The sequence below is a fragment of the Bos grunniens genome, chromosome 11, assembly GCF_055505025.1.
Source record: "Bos grunniens cultivar Pamir isolate PY7600 chromosome 11, Bosgru_T2T1.0, whole genome shotgun sequence".
Lineage (NCBI taxonomy): Eukaryota > Metazoa > Chordata > Mammalia > Artiodactyla > Bovidae > Bos > Bos grunniens.
In genome coordinates, this window is record NC_141175.1 from 103,091,966 (window position 1) to 103,107,501 (window position 15,536).

The following is a 15,536-nucleotide window of genomic DNA, read 5'->3' on the forward strand; positions in this document are numbered from 1 at the left end:
CAGCTCTGCCAACAACAGAGAGGAGATCAGCATTCTCACACCCTCTCCACAAATGTGAAAATCAGGAACTCTTGGTCTCTGGGTCTGGATGCTTGGTCAGAAGACCCTGCCCTCTTGTAGCCTCACCATCTCTGCCCTGGGGAGAGAACCAGGAAATCCCAGTCTCTAAAGTCTGGGTCATAGATACAGAGTCAGTGACTTCCCCAAGTCATAAATATCCATTGGTTCTTTTATTCATTCCAGCAACATCTGCCAAATACCTCTTAGGTGCCATTTAGACAATACAGAAAAAAAGACCCAGGCTTTGCTCTCAAGTTGTTTTCAGGCTGAAATATCCTCCAGGCAAAATGGAACCCAAGATAGGATGTGGGGTTGGAGCCTGGGTGAGACGGAAGGAACTCTTTCCGCACTGACTGATTCAGCAAGTATTTACCGAACACACACTCACAGTGTGCCAGGCTCTGATCTGGAACCTGAGGATGCAGCATGAATGAAGTGGCCAAACTCACTGCTCTCATGGAGCCAACACTCCAGTTGTGGCAGAGCAGGGGCTGGAGAAAAGGCAGGGGATGCAGAGGAGACACACTATCAGCAAATCAGCCAAAGAGCAAGCCACTTATTCCGTGGGTCGAGCATCTCATAGGTACAGGGCAGGCTGTTAGGTGCTGGGATTGTAGACTAGGGAGACACCGATCCGGTCCCCAGGGGTGTTTCCACCAGCGGGAGGAGCTTGTCCATAGGCGCAGAGCAAACAGTGGGGCTGTTTGGTGGCAATCAAGCCATTCAGTAGAAATGGGGCATAGGGCATGGCGATGCAGGAGGCGCCCTCTTTTAATTATAAAATTCATCCTTTGCACAATCTGGGGCAAAGAGTCTTTCTTTGAAACTTAATATAAACCCTCTTGAAGTATTTATTGGGGTAGACATTTAGGAACAAATTGTAGGTATCAGATGAGTACAAAAGAGCATCATTCAACCTAAGGCGTGGCTCTTGTTGCCTAAAATACAAACCAAAAATAAGAGTTTCTAATACTCTAAATTCAATTCAATTCCTCCCTCCCTTTCTTCCTTCTTCCTTCTTTCCTTCCTTACTTCCTTCTCTTACCTGACCCCATTCCTAGAAATTAGTGAAAATAAAAACAAGCATAGGATCTGAAGGGGCTTTCCCGATAGCTCAGAAGTAAAGCATCCACCTGCAATGCAGGAGACATGGGAGGCATGGGTTTGATCCCTGGGTTAGGAAGGTCCCCTGGAGAAGGAAAGGCAGCCCACTCCAGTATTCTTGCCTGCAGAATTCCATGGACAGAGGAGTCTGGTGGGCCAAAGTCCATAGGGTCGCAAAAGAGTCAGACATACTGAGCACCCACGTACGTAGGACCTGAAAGTGTCAAAGTGAATAGAACTAGGATCTGCCCTCTTAGGTGTGGTCAGAAACTAATTGACTAGTGTTTACCAAATGTCAGAACATTCCTGAATAAAAGGCCCTGTATAAGTTCAAAGTCTTGATAGTTATTTTGATGATTACTATAATTTGTAAGACTTAGCCATAACTCTCTTCCCAAGAGGATGAAGTCAACACTTTTGGAAAAAGGAAGCAGGCCAGGGACTCTATATAAGGGGAGATGGGCTGATGGGCTCTAGGAACAAGAGCTCACTGAAGACAGGTGAGTGGTGGAACCCTGCTCAGGCCTATTTTGTATGAAAAACTGATAAACTGATAATGATTGTGAGTCTGCTGCTAAGTGAATAAGAAAAGCTGGAGTCAGAGAAAACTCAAGAATCTTGCAAGGAAAACCCAAGTTGTAAAAGATTATATAGATGATAGAATGATTTTTTAAATAATACTTACACATGTTTAGGTTTCTTTTAATTTAAAAATGTATTAATAGTTACTTTTGGATTTGTTGTTGTTTAGTTGCTAAGTTCTGTCCAACTCTTTTGCGACCCCATGGACTGTAGTCCACCAGGATTTTCTGTCCATAGGATCTCCCAGGCAAGAATACTGGAGTTGGGTGGCATTTCCTACTCCAGGGGATCTTTCCAGACCAGAGACCAAACCTGCATCTCCTGTATTGGCAGGTGGATTCTTTGCTGCTGAGCCACCAGGGAAGGGACCAAGGACAAGAGAAAAAAATGGAGAACAGAAATACGTGTGCATTTAACAGGAACTGTGATGGGCCAAGTGGGATGTCTTCTTTTGTGGATTCAAAGCCAAAAGACAGAGGTGTTTGTATTTTTCCAGATGTAACCCCACCCACCTTAAGTGAGGCTGCTATAACAAACTCCTGTCTTCTCTGGAGGCTGTGAAAGATCGAAGGCCAACAAGTCCAACACCATAAACTTGGCAATGTCCAAGAGTCAAAGACTGGACAGGCTTGAAGAGTCTTGGGTGGAAGAGAGACCACAATCTATTGGACTTGATTGTTGTTCAGAATAGGATATTCCTTAAGACTTCCCTGGTGGTCCAGTGGTTAAGACTTCATGCGTCCACTGCAGGGGAAGTGGATTCGACCCCTGGGTGGGGAACTAAGATCCTGCACGCTGCGTGGTGTAGCGGAAAAAAAAAAAAAAAAAATTAGCATGGGATATTCCTGGGACAATCCTCAGCACTGGGAGAGAAACTTCCTGGAGTTCTCAACTCTGGAAATCCCAGATAGGGAAAATGAGGAAAGCAGGCACGAGGGCCAAAGGGAGAGAAAGAATTCCCTCCTAGATTTCTATCGACCAGGAAAGGATTTGCCTGCAGAGAGTGAAAAGAGCTTGAGCCTTCCAGGCTGGTTCCTTGCTCACCAGTCCAAATTCACTAAATACATATTTTCACAGAGCATGCCAAAATGCAACTCTGCAAAAAATGAGCTTAGAAAGCGGCTTATGTTTGACTTGAGAAAACGTGGTCCTAATGGCAGAAACATTGTCTATGTGTGACTGTCATTGCTGTTAATTTTAAGGCCTGTTGGTGCATAGCAGTCTGTGGGAAATGTGAGGGAGTGTGCGAGGAGGGAGAGAAAGAGGAGATGGTAAGACATGATGCTGCTATCGGTAGAAAGGCCTGTCAGTAAGCAAGAGACCCGAGTCAGCATTAAAGCCAGGGCCAGGGTGTATAGAGAAGTTCTCAATCCCTCCAGGACCAATGGGGTGGGGCACAATGGGGCAGGGCCACCTCCATCTCCCAGCACCTTAGAATGTTAACAGGGCACCTTTTCCAGGCAGGTTGGAAGGCCCCAAAGACCTGGGATGCCTGTGTTCAAGATTTATGGGGAAAATCTGGGAGAACATTTGTGGAAAATAGATGAGGGCTCTCTGGTGAGAGAAGTGCAAAGACCTTTATTTCCACTTTTTCAAGAAACATTGTTTAACTGAGGAGGAAATGGTCTATGATGCCTTACAGATCTAAACCTGCTTTAAGAATTACAAAGTGCTCAGTGGAGGGAGGGTGAGGGAAGGCCACAGGACCTAACCTGACCCCCAGGGGTGTTGAGGTTGTCAGTTTCCAGGGCACTCCCCAGTTTGACACCCTCATGCTGTCACTGTTTTGCTTTCAGGAAGGGAGAAGAGGGTTGCCATGCTTGGCATCACAAATGACCTGACACTTTGATAGTGGTTCCAAGTGGTGGAAGCCACAGGGTGTGACCAGATCAGTGCTGGGCGACCTGTGGACAGTCCTCACATTCACTCCAGTGAGGCCTCAACACTCTTTTCTGAGCACAGACTACTTTTTGGCACCTGGAAAGTTGGGTCACAGAGCTTGGGTTGCTTCACTATGCTGTGCTGACATCTTATTGTCACTTCTTGCTCCTTCCTGATATAATTGGAACAAAAAAAGAAGAAAGTGACTCTGTGTTCCTAAGTCATTGGCATGTGTGTTTACATAGTCTCTTTGCATTCAAGAGAGTACTCAACACAGACATTTAGTTCCGTGGCTGGGAAATGAGACAAGCTTTCGTACTGCAATAAAAGCTAAGTTCTTCTACTTTGGTTTCCAAGAAGAAGTATCTTTGCTCCTTGGAAAAGCAGTAAAAAGAGTAAAATACTTGGGCTTTAGCAACTGGATGCAAGCAGTGTTTTTTTCTGACGGGTCCTTTCCAGAAAGCCGGTGAGAAGCCCAGAAAGACACACTTTCGTGAAACTATGAGCTTTTCCTGCACCTACATGGCTCTTTATTCTTTTTCCTGGGCTGGAGTGTCCTCTTTCATTCAGTGCTGGGGGCTCAGTGGCTGATTCCTGTTAGGTGACTGAATCTGAGAGTTCCTGCAGACACAGCTATGATTCCAAGTTCCTGTATCTTTCTGGTGTTTTGGACTGAGCATGACATTTTCTGCTCAACTAAGGGAAATCAAATAGACCATCTTGATATTGTAGGGAAGAAACATGAAAAGCATGGCTTTTTGTTTGTTCAAATAACTTTCTTAATACCTCTTCTTCATCTTGGGACATATTCTCTTCCTGGGTGTTTAGAAGGAACTGCCCAAAAGACTAACTTTCAAACAAAAAAGATGAAAAGAGCATTACAAAATTGCTGAGTACATATTTATACTCACAGTCTACTAGTAATGATAGTAATAATCCAAAATGATGGTAGCCAAGCTCAGCTGACCAAAGGAGATGCTGGGAGGAGCTTGCAGTGGGAGGGGTTGGTGGAAGGTGGAGGCTTTGGGGCAGGTGGCTGGCTCTTCAGGCATTCCCTGGGGTCACCAGCAAGTTGTCCTGGGTGGCATTTGTGAATTCATTTAGTAGCTACTAGGGGAACCAGGGCTCTTTATACATGAGGAAGATGATTAGAATAATGATTGGGATGAGAATGAACTTGAGAGCAAGTGGTCGATGGTGACCAGTTGTCTGATCTCTTGTCTGCCGAGCCCACTCTGAGTTCAATCCCGGACCTCGATCATGACCTGACTTCACAGGGGTTTAACCTTGCTGGTGGAAATAGCCTGTTTATTGGTATCCCCAGGCTCTGGCCCAGGTCTGTTCTTGCCTAGGCAGACGGAGAACAAGGAACATGACTCAAGGTGACCAAAAGGGTCTGAGATGCCCAGGCTATGGGCTTAGAGGAGTGGGAATGTCTTCCAGCTCCTTCTTTGTTTTTCTTTTTTAATTAGAGGATAATTACTTTACAATATTATCATGGCTTATGCCATACATCAACACGAATCAGCCATAGGTATACATATGCTCTTCCCTCTTGAACATCCCTCCCACCTTCCTCTCCATCCCACCCCTCTAGGTTGTTACAGAGCACTGGTTCTGGGTTCCCTGCATCATACAGCAAATTCCCACTGGCTATCTATTTTACATATGGTAATGCATATGTAAAATGCTATTCTCTCAGATCATTCCACCCTCTCCTTCTCCCACTGTTTCCAAGTCTGTTCTTTATGTCTGTGTCTCCTTTGCTGCCCTGAAAGTAGGATCATCAGTACTATCTTTCTAGACTCCATATATGTGCATTAACATAAAATATTGTTTTTCTCTTTCTGACTTCACTCTGTATAATAGGCTCTAGGTTCATCCACCTCATCAGAACTGACTCAAATGCATTCCTTTTTATAGCTCAGTAAGATTGCATTGTGTATATGTACCACATCTTTATCCATCCATCTGTCGATGGATATCTAGGTTGCTTCCATGTCCTAGTTATCCTAAATAGTGCTGCAATGAACAGTCAGATCCTTCTTACAGCAAAGACTACAGCAAGGCACTGAGGAAAGTGTAACCTTTCCTCTAACCTAAAGGAAAAAGACCCCAAGTAAGTGAAATACTAATATAAAACTCTCCTTTTGGTAATTATATTTTGAAATGAGGAGGCTACTAGGATAAGGCACAAACATCAGAAACTTCCTTTTCAAGATCTGTAGTCAGGTCACCATGTTTCTCCATGTTGAGAACCAGAGTTTCTTGGTTTCTTGAAAGAATCAGTATTCTGTAGCTTGACAGTCTGTTGAGTCTCTGTGGGCTGAGCGGGAGTCTCATAACTTTTAATTAAAAGGACAGATGGAGCACATGTCCCAGTTCAACTTATTTCATTCTGATTCCAATAATTAATTTTCTTATTCAGACATAGGGACATGGTCTGAAGGGACACTTCATTCTTTTCACACCTTTCCATAGAAACAGTACATAGTGTGATGATGACAATTGATATTTCACATCTTCAAGCTATTTTCTATTTAAAAATCATTTCAGGATCTGTGGTGCCAAGTCACTGATTTGTCTGTGCTGTGGCTGCTTCTGGGCCTCCTTGTCCTTACAGGTGAGTGTGCTTCATTTTCCCAGATGACCTTGGAGATGGGAAAGATAAGCATGGGAATACAGTGGTATTTCTGATACTTAAAACTGCAGTCGAAAAAAATCTGCATTTTTCCCCCCAAGCTGTTCAACAAATCCTGGGGTTGGTGAGCCATCCACACTCTCTTCCCAGATGCCTCACAAAAGAAGGGAGTTCTCCAGAACGAGGGGTGGGCCTACAGCAGCATTGCTTGAGGCCAGACTTTAAATCTATACCATTGAACAATGCTCACTCTTCCTCTATAAAAATTCTTTCACCAAAAGTACTTATTGAATTTATTAATAGGCCATATAGTTCTACAGAAGGATTAAGGTGATTTATCACTGTAAAACTAATGTAATTCAATAGAAAACGAGCATTTTGGGGATCAAGGAGATGTGATTCAGTTAACCACGGAGGCTGACATTGTTGCTATGCTTGAATTTCAGATTTGGTCCTAAGGTTCCTTGCAACTGGGGCAAAGAGGAAAAGGTCATGTTTTTTGACAAAGAAAAAGAGGAAGCATAGTGTCTTAAGAGACACATTTTTTTTTTCCTAGACCTGAAATTTAAAAATTTCTCAAATGGGGCCAGCTTTACATTTATTCCTTTCTTTCTTGACCCACCAATTCAAGAAATTAAAAAAAAAATTTTACAAGGAATTTTGGGACTATAAGAAACTAGGGAAGAGGAGACAGATGGTGGAATAGAAGGATGTGAGCTCGCCTCTTCTTATGGAAACACCAAAATCACAACTAATTGGTGAACAGGCATCAACAGAAAATGCTAGAACCTATCAAAAAAGCTATCCTACATCCAAAGACAAAGAAGGAGCCACAGTGAGATGGTGGGGGGCATAATCTGATAAAATCAAATCCCATACACGCCAGGTGGGTGACCCACAAACTGGAAAAGAATCATGCCACCAAAGTTCTCTCACCCGGAATGAAAATTCTGAGCCCATGTCAGGGTCCCCAGCTTGGGAGTCTGGCAATGGGAGGAGGAACCCCCCGTGAATTTGCCTTTGAAGGTCAGTGGGGTTTGATTGCAGGAATTCCATAGGACTGGGGAAAACTGAAACTCCACTCTTGGAGGGGGTACATAAGGTCTCGTGCACACCAGGCATCGGGGTAAAATGCAGTGACCTCATCAGAGATGGGGTCAGACTCACCTGCTAATGCTGGATGGTCGCCTGTGGAGGTAGTGGGAGCGGCTCACTGTGAAGACAAGGACACTGGTGGCCGCAGTCCTTGGTATGAGCCCTCTTGGACCTGGCCCCACCCAACAGGTGGTCGGCTCCAATTCTGGGATGTCTCAAGCCAAACAATCAACAGAGTGGGAACACAGCTCCACGCATCAGCAGACAGGCTGCTTAAAGTTGTCCTGAGCACACAGCTGTCCGACAAACTATACTCCCTGACACATCCCTGTCCACCACCAGAAAGACAAGACCCAATTCCACCCACCAGTGGGCAGGTTCCCGTCCCTCCCACCAGGAAGCCTGCACAAGCCTCTTAGCCTCATCCACCAGGGGGCAGACGACAGGAACTACATTCCTGCAGCCCACACATCAGAAACCGCGATCACAGAAAGTTAGACAAAATCAGAGAGTAGAGGAGTATGTTCCAGACGAAGGAACAAGACAAAGCCCCAGGAGAACAACTGAAGTAGAGTGAGTGGAAAGAGGCAATCTACCTGAAAAGTAATTCACAGTAATGATAAGAAAGATGACCCAAGACCTTAGAAAAACAATGGAGGCACAGATCAAGAAGATACAAGAAATATTTAATAAAGACCTAGAAGACATAAAGAGCGAACAGAGGTGAACAGTGCAATAACTGAAATGAAAAATACACTAGAAGGAATCAATAGCAGAATAACTGAGGCAGAAGAAGAGATAAATGAGCTGGAAGGCAGAATGGTGGAAATCACCACTGCAGAACAGAATAAAGAAAAAAGAATGAAAAGAAATGAGAACTGTCTAAGAGATCTCTGTGGAAACATTTAATGCACCAACATTCACATTATTGGGGTCCTAAAAAGAGAAGAGAGAGCAAGAGAAAGGACCTGAGAAAATATTTAAAGAGACAATAGCTGAAAACTTTCCTAACATGGGAAAGGAAGCAGTAACCCAAGTCCAGAATTAGCAGAGTCTATGGAGGAATATGCTGCTGACATATAGTAATCAAACTGACAAAAATTAAAGACAAAGAAAAAATACTAAAAGCAACAAGGGAGTAGTAATGTACAAGGGAACTTGCATACGATTATCAGCTGATTTCTCAGCAGAAACTCTGCAGGCTAGAAAGGCATGATATATTTAAAGTGATGAAAGGGAAGAAACTACAACCAAGAATACTCTACCCAGCAAGGCTCTCATTCAGATCAAACTAAGAAATCAAAAGCTTTACAGACAAGAGAATTTGGCACCATCAGACCAACTTTGCAACAAATCCTAAAAGAACTTCTCCAGGTGGAGAAGAGAAGGCCACAAACAAATTACAAATAGAAAAGCTCACCTGTAAAGGCAAACACACAGTAAAGATAGGAAATAATCTGTACACAAATATGATATCAGAACCAGCAAGTGTGAGAAAAGGAGTGCACAAATGCAGGATGTTGGAAATGCATCTGAAATTAGAAGACAGCAACTTAAAACAATCTTGTTTACATACTGCTATATCAAAATCTCATGGTAACTGCAAACCAAAAATCCACAGTAGGCACACACACACAAAAGAAAAAGGGATCTAAACATAACACCACAGTAGAAGAGAACAAAAGAGCAAGGGAACAAAAAGGAGCTACAGAAACAAATCCAAAACAATTAACAAAATGGTAGTAAGAACACGGTGGTGGTGGTGGTTCAGCAGCTAAGTCGTGTCCAACTCTTGCAACCCCATCGACTGCAGCCTGCCAGGCTCTTCTGTCCATGGGATTCTCCAGGCAAGAATACTGGAGTGAGTCACCATTTCCTTCTCCAGGGGATCTTCCTGACCCAGGGTCGAATCCACAGACACGCATCTCCTGCATTGCAGGTGGATTATTTTATCACTGAGCCACCAGAGAAGCCCTACATATTGATAATTACCTTTAACATAAATAGATTAAATGCTCCAACCGAAAGACACAGACTGGGTAAATGAATACAAACACAAGATCCGTACAGATGTTATCTACAAGTGATTCGCTTCAGATCTAGGAAAACATACAGACTGAAACTGAAAAAAGGTATTCCATGAAAATGAAAATCAAAAGAAAGCTGGAGTAGCAATATTCACATCAGACAAAATAGACTTTAAAATAAAGACTGTTACAAGAGAAACAAAAGGAATTTTGGGGAGCGTATCATATAATGTGACTAGAAAGAGGCTACAGGGCAAGGAATAATGAGTAGTACAACCAACTACTATTAAGGGTATTTGTCACCAATTATAAAGATAAAAGTACACTGATTAAAAAACAAACAAGAAAATGTTGGCTTATTTAATTTTTAGTACACTCATAAAACATCAAGTCACTTCATTTCCTCATTTCTCTTAGGTTGCTCATTGAAAGTTTTTAAAGTAGTATTTATTCTAAAATACCTGTATTTTTATATGTCAACCCCATGAAGTTCTTAATAAGAAAACAGAACTTTAAAATGCATTTACATAAACCTACAACGGGTTTCCCAGGTGGTGCTAGTGGTAAAGAACCCGTCAGCCAATGCAGGAGACGTAAGAGACACAGGTTCAATCCCTGGGTTGGGAAGATCCCCTGGAGGAAGATCAAGCCACCCCAGTGTTCTTGCCTGGAGAATCCCATGGACAGAGGAGCCTGGCAGGCTACAGGCCTGACTACATGACTGAGTCACTTAGCACACAAACCTACAGTACACAGACGATGATGTGCAACAGAGATACTTCCCAAAACCTGCATGTCGTGAATATTTGATGACATGATCCAATTTAGTCAAAGATGAAATGAATAAAAAAGAGTAATCTAATGCGAGGTCCTTACAAGCTGATAGCAGTGGGATGATTCTGTCAAGAGGCAGTCTCCTGCTCTCTGTAGGTAACTTGTTGCTGGCTCATGTGCCCTCCTGATATGAACTATAAATTCTAGGGAATGCTCGCCCCTTCAGTGACTAGAGTGGGAGTTAGAGACGGAAGGGCAAAGAGAGGAAAGGGAAGAAGAAGGAAGAGGAAGCCTGCTGCAGAGACCTGGTCCTGGACCTCACAATGAATCCTCCCCTCTTTTCTGTCTTAGGCTCCCACCTAGAAGTGTGCCCTAGAGCAGGGGAAGCCAACTCGGAGTCCAGTTTGCCAGCTGTGCCTTCACTTTGACTCTGGGTTGAGCTCTCAGGGAGACCAGGCTTCACACTGTGTGTTTCTCCAGAGCAAGCACAAGTATCTCCCCAGACTACAGAGTTAGGAGTATGAGGGAGAAGCTGAGGGCTCACCTAAGACACAAGATGAGGCCTAGCTTATGGGAACGCAGGATCTCTGCTCTGATTCCAAGATACCCACCCAGCAGCACTGTTCAGCTCCAGAGGTGTGTGAGGCCTATAACTCCAACTGTTCCTCAAGTCCATGGGAGAAGAGGTGAGACACTAGCTTCTGTAATCACTTAGTCGCCATACTGTAAATTTCAGAATGCTTTCCATGGCTGCGTGATTTCCACTATCACTGATTTTTGTTCGGTTATTTTTGTTAATAGCACTTCGTAATGGACAGAAGTAGGATTAGAACTCCTAGTCCAGTGTCTCAGACTGGCGCTCGCTCCGTTTGTACCTTCATCGGGAAGCAGCAGTTGGGGATGCTGTGGAGACATCCGGGCCCTCCACACCCCCGGGGCGTCTTGTGGCATCGGAAGGCGTCAAGGCCTGAGCCTCTGCAGTATTCATCATCTTTGTGTCCACCCTGCCTTCCTCCTCTTCTTCCTCTTTCTCTCAGAAGGTGACTCCTTTCAGCAAGGGTGTCTTCCACAGGGCTCTGACGCTTCCCTCAGGAGGCCACCCTACGCCTCTCTGTCCTTTCCCACAGTGCTGATCCTTTCCGCATATCCTTCAGGTCCCCGCTGCCTCCCACAGCCCCGCCTGCCGGAGTGGTGAAGAGGGTACTAGATGTGGGGTCCACAGAGCTTGTCTGAGTGTCTTGGTTCTGGGGCTTCAGCAAGTCACTCAGTTCTCGTGAGTGTCCCCTGGAAGTATAGCACCTACTGTAAGGTGGATGAGAGTGCTTGTGAAACCAGTAAAATAGACTAGCCGGTAAACTAGTATAGATCTTCTTTTGTCATTTCTCATTATTTCTTAAAAGTTTAAGCTCACATGCTTTCTGGGTGTCATTTTAGGGTAGAAAGGTGGGCAGGAGTGAGCGTACCTGTCAGGGAAACTCTCCGAGGACTCCTTGAAGGGTTGGGAGAACTTCTCTCTCACATTCTGTGTGTATGGGAGCTGGTTTTCCTGGGTACCTCTGGGATGTTTAGGGGCCAATGGTGCCTGTGGAATTTCCCAGGTGGGCCAGAGCAGCCCCTGAGAGCCCAGCTGAGGAGCACAAAGGCCACTTCTCTGGGCATAGTGACTCAAGTTCAAAGGAAGAGAATTACAATCTCAGGTCTCGGAATGGCCATCAGGGATTTCAGACCCAGACTTGGACTTCTCAGTCCTGGACCACTGCCTGGGTCCCTGGAGTGTATTTTCTCTCTCCTCTTGAGTTCCTGTTTCAGCACAAGTCACCTCAACATGCCTCCTTCCTTCTATGTTTGCTGTAGGAGTTCGTGCTTCTGAAAGGCTGGCTGAAATTGACATGCCGTCCCTCCTGAGATATATCATATGTACTGTTGGCCAGAAGTACTGCCTGGACCCTGCTGTGATCGCTGGTGTCTTGTCCAGGCAGTCTCATGGCAGCAACGTCCTGGCCAACGTGGACGGTGTGGGTGATGGAGTCAGGGTGGTACAGGTAACCTGCCATCAGTCATGATATCTCATATGTCACTTCTTACAACCCAAGGGGCTCCTTCACATTTGTTAATTTTTAAAGAAAATATTTATTTATATGGCTGCGCTGGGTCTTAGTTGCAGCATGTGGGATCAAGTTCCCTGACCAGAGATTGAATCTGGGTTCTTTGCGTTGGGAGCATGGCATCTTAGCCACTGGATCACCAGGGAATTCAACGTTCAAAAAATTCAACATTCAAAAAACTAAGATCATGGCATCTGGTCCCATCACTTCATGGCAAATAGATGGGGAAACAATGGAAACAGTGACAGACTTTATTCCCTTGGGCTGCAAAATCAATGCAGATGGTGACTGTAGCCATGAAATTAAAAGATGCTTGCTCCCTGAAAGAAAAGCTATGACAAACCTAGATTGCATATTAAAAAACAGAGGCATCACTTTACTGACAAAGGTCTGTATAGTCAAAGCTACAGTTTTTCCAGTAGTCACGGATGAATGTAAGAATTGGACCATAAAGAATGCAGAAAGCCAAAGAATTGATGCTTTCAAACTGTGGTTCTGGAGAAGACTCTTGAGAGACCCTTGGATAGCAAGGAGATTAAACCAGTCATTCCTAAAGGAAATTAACCCTGAATATTCAATGGGACTTTCCTGTAGCTCAGATGTTAAAGACTCTGCCTGCAATGCAGGAGACCTGGGTTCAATCCCTCAATCAGGAAGATTCCCTGGAGAAGGAAATGGCAACACGCTCCAGTATTCTTCCCTGGAGAATTCCATGGACAGAGGAGCCTGGTGGGCTACAGTCCATGGGACTGCAAAGAGTCAGACACGAACGAGCGACTAACACACACATTCATTGGAAGGACTGATGCTGAAGCTGGAGCTCCAATACTTTGGCCACCTAATTCGAAGAGCCAACTCATTGGGAAAGACTGATGCTGGGAAAGACTGAGAAGAGGCAAAGAAGGGGGCGGCAGAGGATGAAATGGTTGGATGGTATCACTGACTCAATGGACATGAGTTTGAGCAAGCTCTGGGACATGGTGAAGGAGAAGAAAGCCTGGCGTGCTGCTCTATGGGGTCACAAATATATGACTTAGTGACTGAACAACAAAATCACCAGGGAAGTCCTCCCCTCTTTTTATTTCCTTCACATGTATAGTTGCTGATGGCTTCCCTGGATCACAGTTTCACAGAATACAGAGTGAAAGGTGCTCCCTGGAGCTGGAAGAGCCCAGCCCTGCCTGAGAGATGGGACCAGCACTTCTGCCTTGCTTAGAACCATAGTTTCTTCAACCATACCCTATTCTGGATTTCCAATAAGGTGATGGTGCACGAGAGAGACCACAGACTGAGTTCTTGCTCTGTTGTGTTGTAACCATGTGACCTTGGATAAATGACTCTCCCTGGATCTCAGTTTCCTCATAGACAAAATGCAATCTCAGAGAATCATTATGAGGATTCAATGAAACAATGTGAAAAAGTAGTTGATATTTGGTGGATTCTCAACAAATATTGAATTTGTCTTTCCCTTGTCTTCTGTCTACACAATTCTTAGTTGTGAAGATCGATTTCATTTTTGTGCTAATTCTGACCAGTATCACTTACAACCAGATAGAACCTTTCAGGGAATTGTTGAATTCCACTGTTAAATTAACTCTGTGCTGGGGGAACTGGGATGGCAAAGATGACAATGAGGCTTTTTCCTCTGTATTTCACATTATTGTTTTAGTTGTTGAGAAACCTTTAAGTATTGCAGTCATAATTTAAGCTTTCAGGAAAACATATTCCTCAACAACCTTTAAACAGGCTACCCAAAGTATGTGATACTTGACAGTTTAAAGGTCCTTTCAAATACTTTATCTTCTTTTGATCTGGGGACTCACCCAGAAGGGGTTGGAGGGGGTCGGGGAAGACAAGTTATCCATCCTCTACAAGTTAGCAAGTGGATTTGCAAGGACAGAGTCATTGCTGCAAAGTCACCTGGGAGCTGGAAAATGCAGAACTGGGACTGAGGACAGCATTAGTGATGTTATCACCTGCGTCATTTCCCCTGCCCTGTTCTGCCTTCTTTCTAAAATCTCATTCCTGGGGAAAAGGATGCGCCATCTCCTTTGAAGATGAAGAAATAACTCCCCAGAGTCAGACATTTCTCCTGCGTATGGTGAGACGCACATGATGTCTAAGAAAAGTCAGAAATAGCTTCAGACGTTCAAATATCTGGAAGAAGAGTTACGAGTACAGATAGAAAAGCCCCTTTCTAACCTGCTGGGGGTGGGGGGAGTTGTTTGCAGCATGGGAGGAGGGCATCAGACTGGTCCCTACACTGTGGCACCTCTGGTTTCCAGCTGTGTCCGTCACCACTACCCCGAGGCCCTTGCCCCGACTTGTAGCTTTACTGTTTCCCCTTGGGGAGATCGAAGGTGGCAATGGTTCTGCCAAAGGAGGAAGAGAGAAAAAGAAGGGAAATGAAAAATAGCCTTGATCCCAGGAAGCCATGAGACCCACTGCCTCTCTTCCTGCAGGACCCTGGTCTTTATGTCCCACATCCTGGATCAGTGAGGCCCTGGTTTCCCGACTGACTGAAGTCCTGACTGTAAGAATCAAAGAAACCCAGAGGAGGTTCCCAACCTAGACCCCTGACCAGTACCTGAGAGGTGCGTGTTCCCCATGGGTTGGTTTCCCAGCGTGAAATTAACAGGAATGCAGTGTAATATGTTGCATCCGAATCCCTCAAACCCCAGTTGCCTCCTGAAAAATAACTCAGAAAGAGAATTTGAGTTAACTGCTGAGCACCCTGCCACGTGAGGAGCTGTGGGGTCTGCATTAACCACCGTCACAAATTCTAGGTGGACTCTGTGCCTACACGGGAGGTCCTGGCTACATCCAAAGCAGCCAGGACCTGAGCTGTGACTTCTGCAACGATGTCCTTGCACGAGCCAAGTACTTCAAGAGACAAGGCTTCGAAAACTTCAGCTCAAACCCAAGATCCCTATCATGTAGCCAGACTCAGCCGTTACACAAATAAAAGTAGCCAATGAGGCCAATAACTGTGAATCTGAGTTTGCCTGAATGTCATCAAAATAACGTGAGTCACATTAAAGAATTATTACCTGCATTTTGTGGTCTGATGTGTGTGTAAATAAAGGGCTGTGTCTCTTTAAAGGTATTTTTATTGGGCTTCCCAGGTGGCTCAGTGGGAAAGAATCTACCTGCCAAGAATCTCCTGCCAAGACACAGCAGACATGGGTTTGGTCCTTGGGTTGGGAAGATCCCCTGGAGAAGGAAATGGCAATCCACTCTAGTATTCTTGCCTGGGAATTCTCATGG

General features: G+C 44.7%; 1 protein-coding gene across 1 annotated transcript; it reads left to right on the forward strand.

Annotated features, from left to right (window-relative positions):
- The first annotated feature begins 1,630 nt into the window (after positions 1-1,630).
- LYG1 (lysozyme g1) lies at positions 1,631-15,234 on the forward strand. The gene is given in 6 exon segments (XM_086328392.1): positions 1,631-1,664; positions 10,983-11,144; positions 12,019-12,206; positions 12,995-12,998; positions 14,732-14,863; positions 15,056-15,234. Coding segments are annotated over 6 exon segments (699 nt in total).
- The last annotated feature ends 302 nt before the right edge of the window (positions 15,235-15,536 follow it).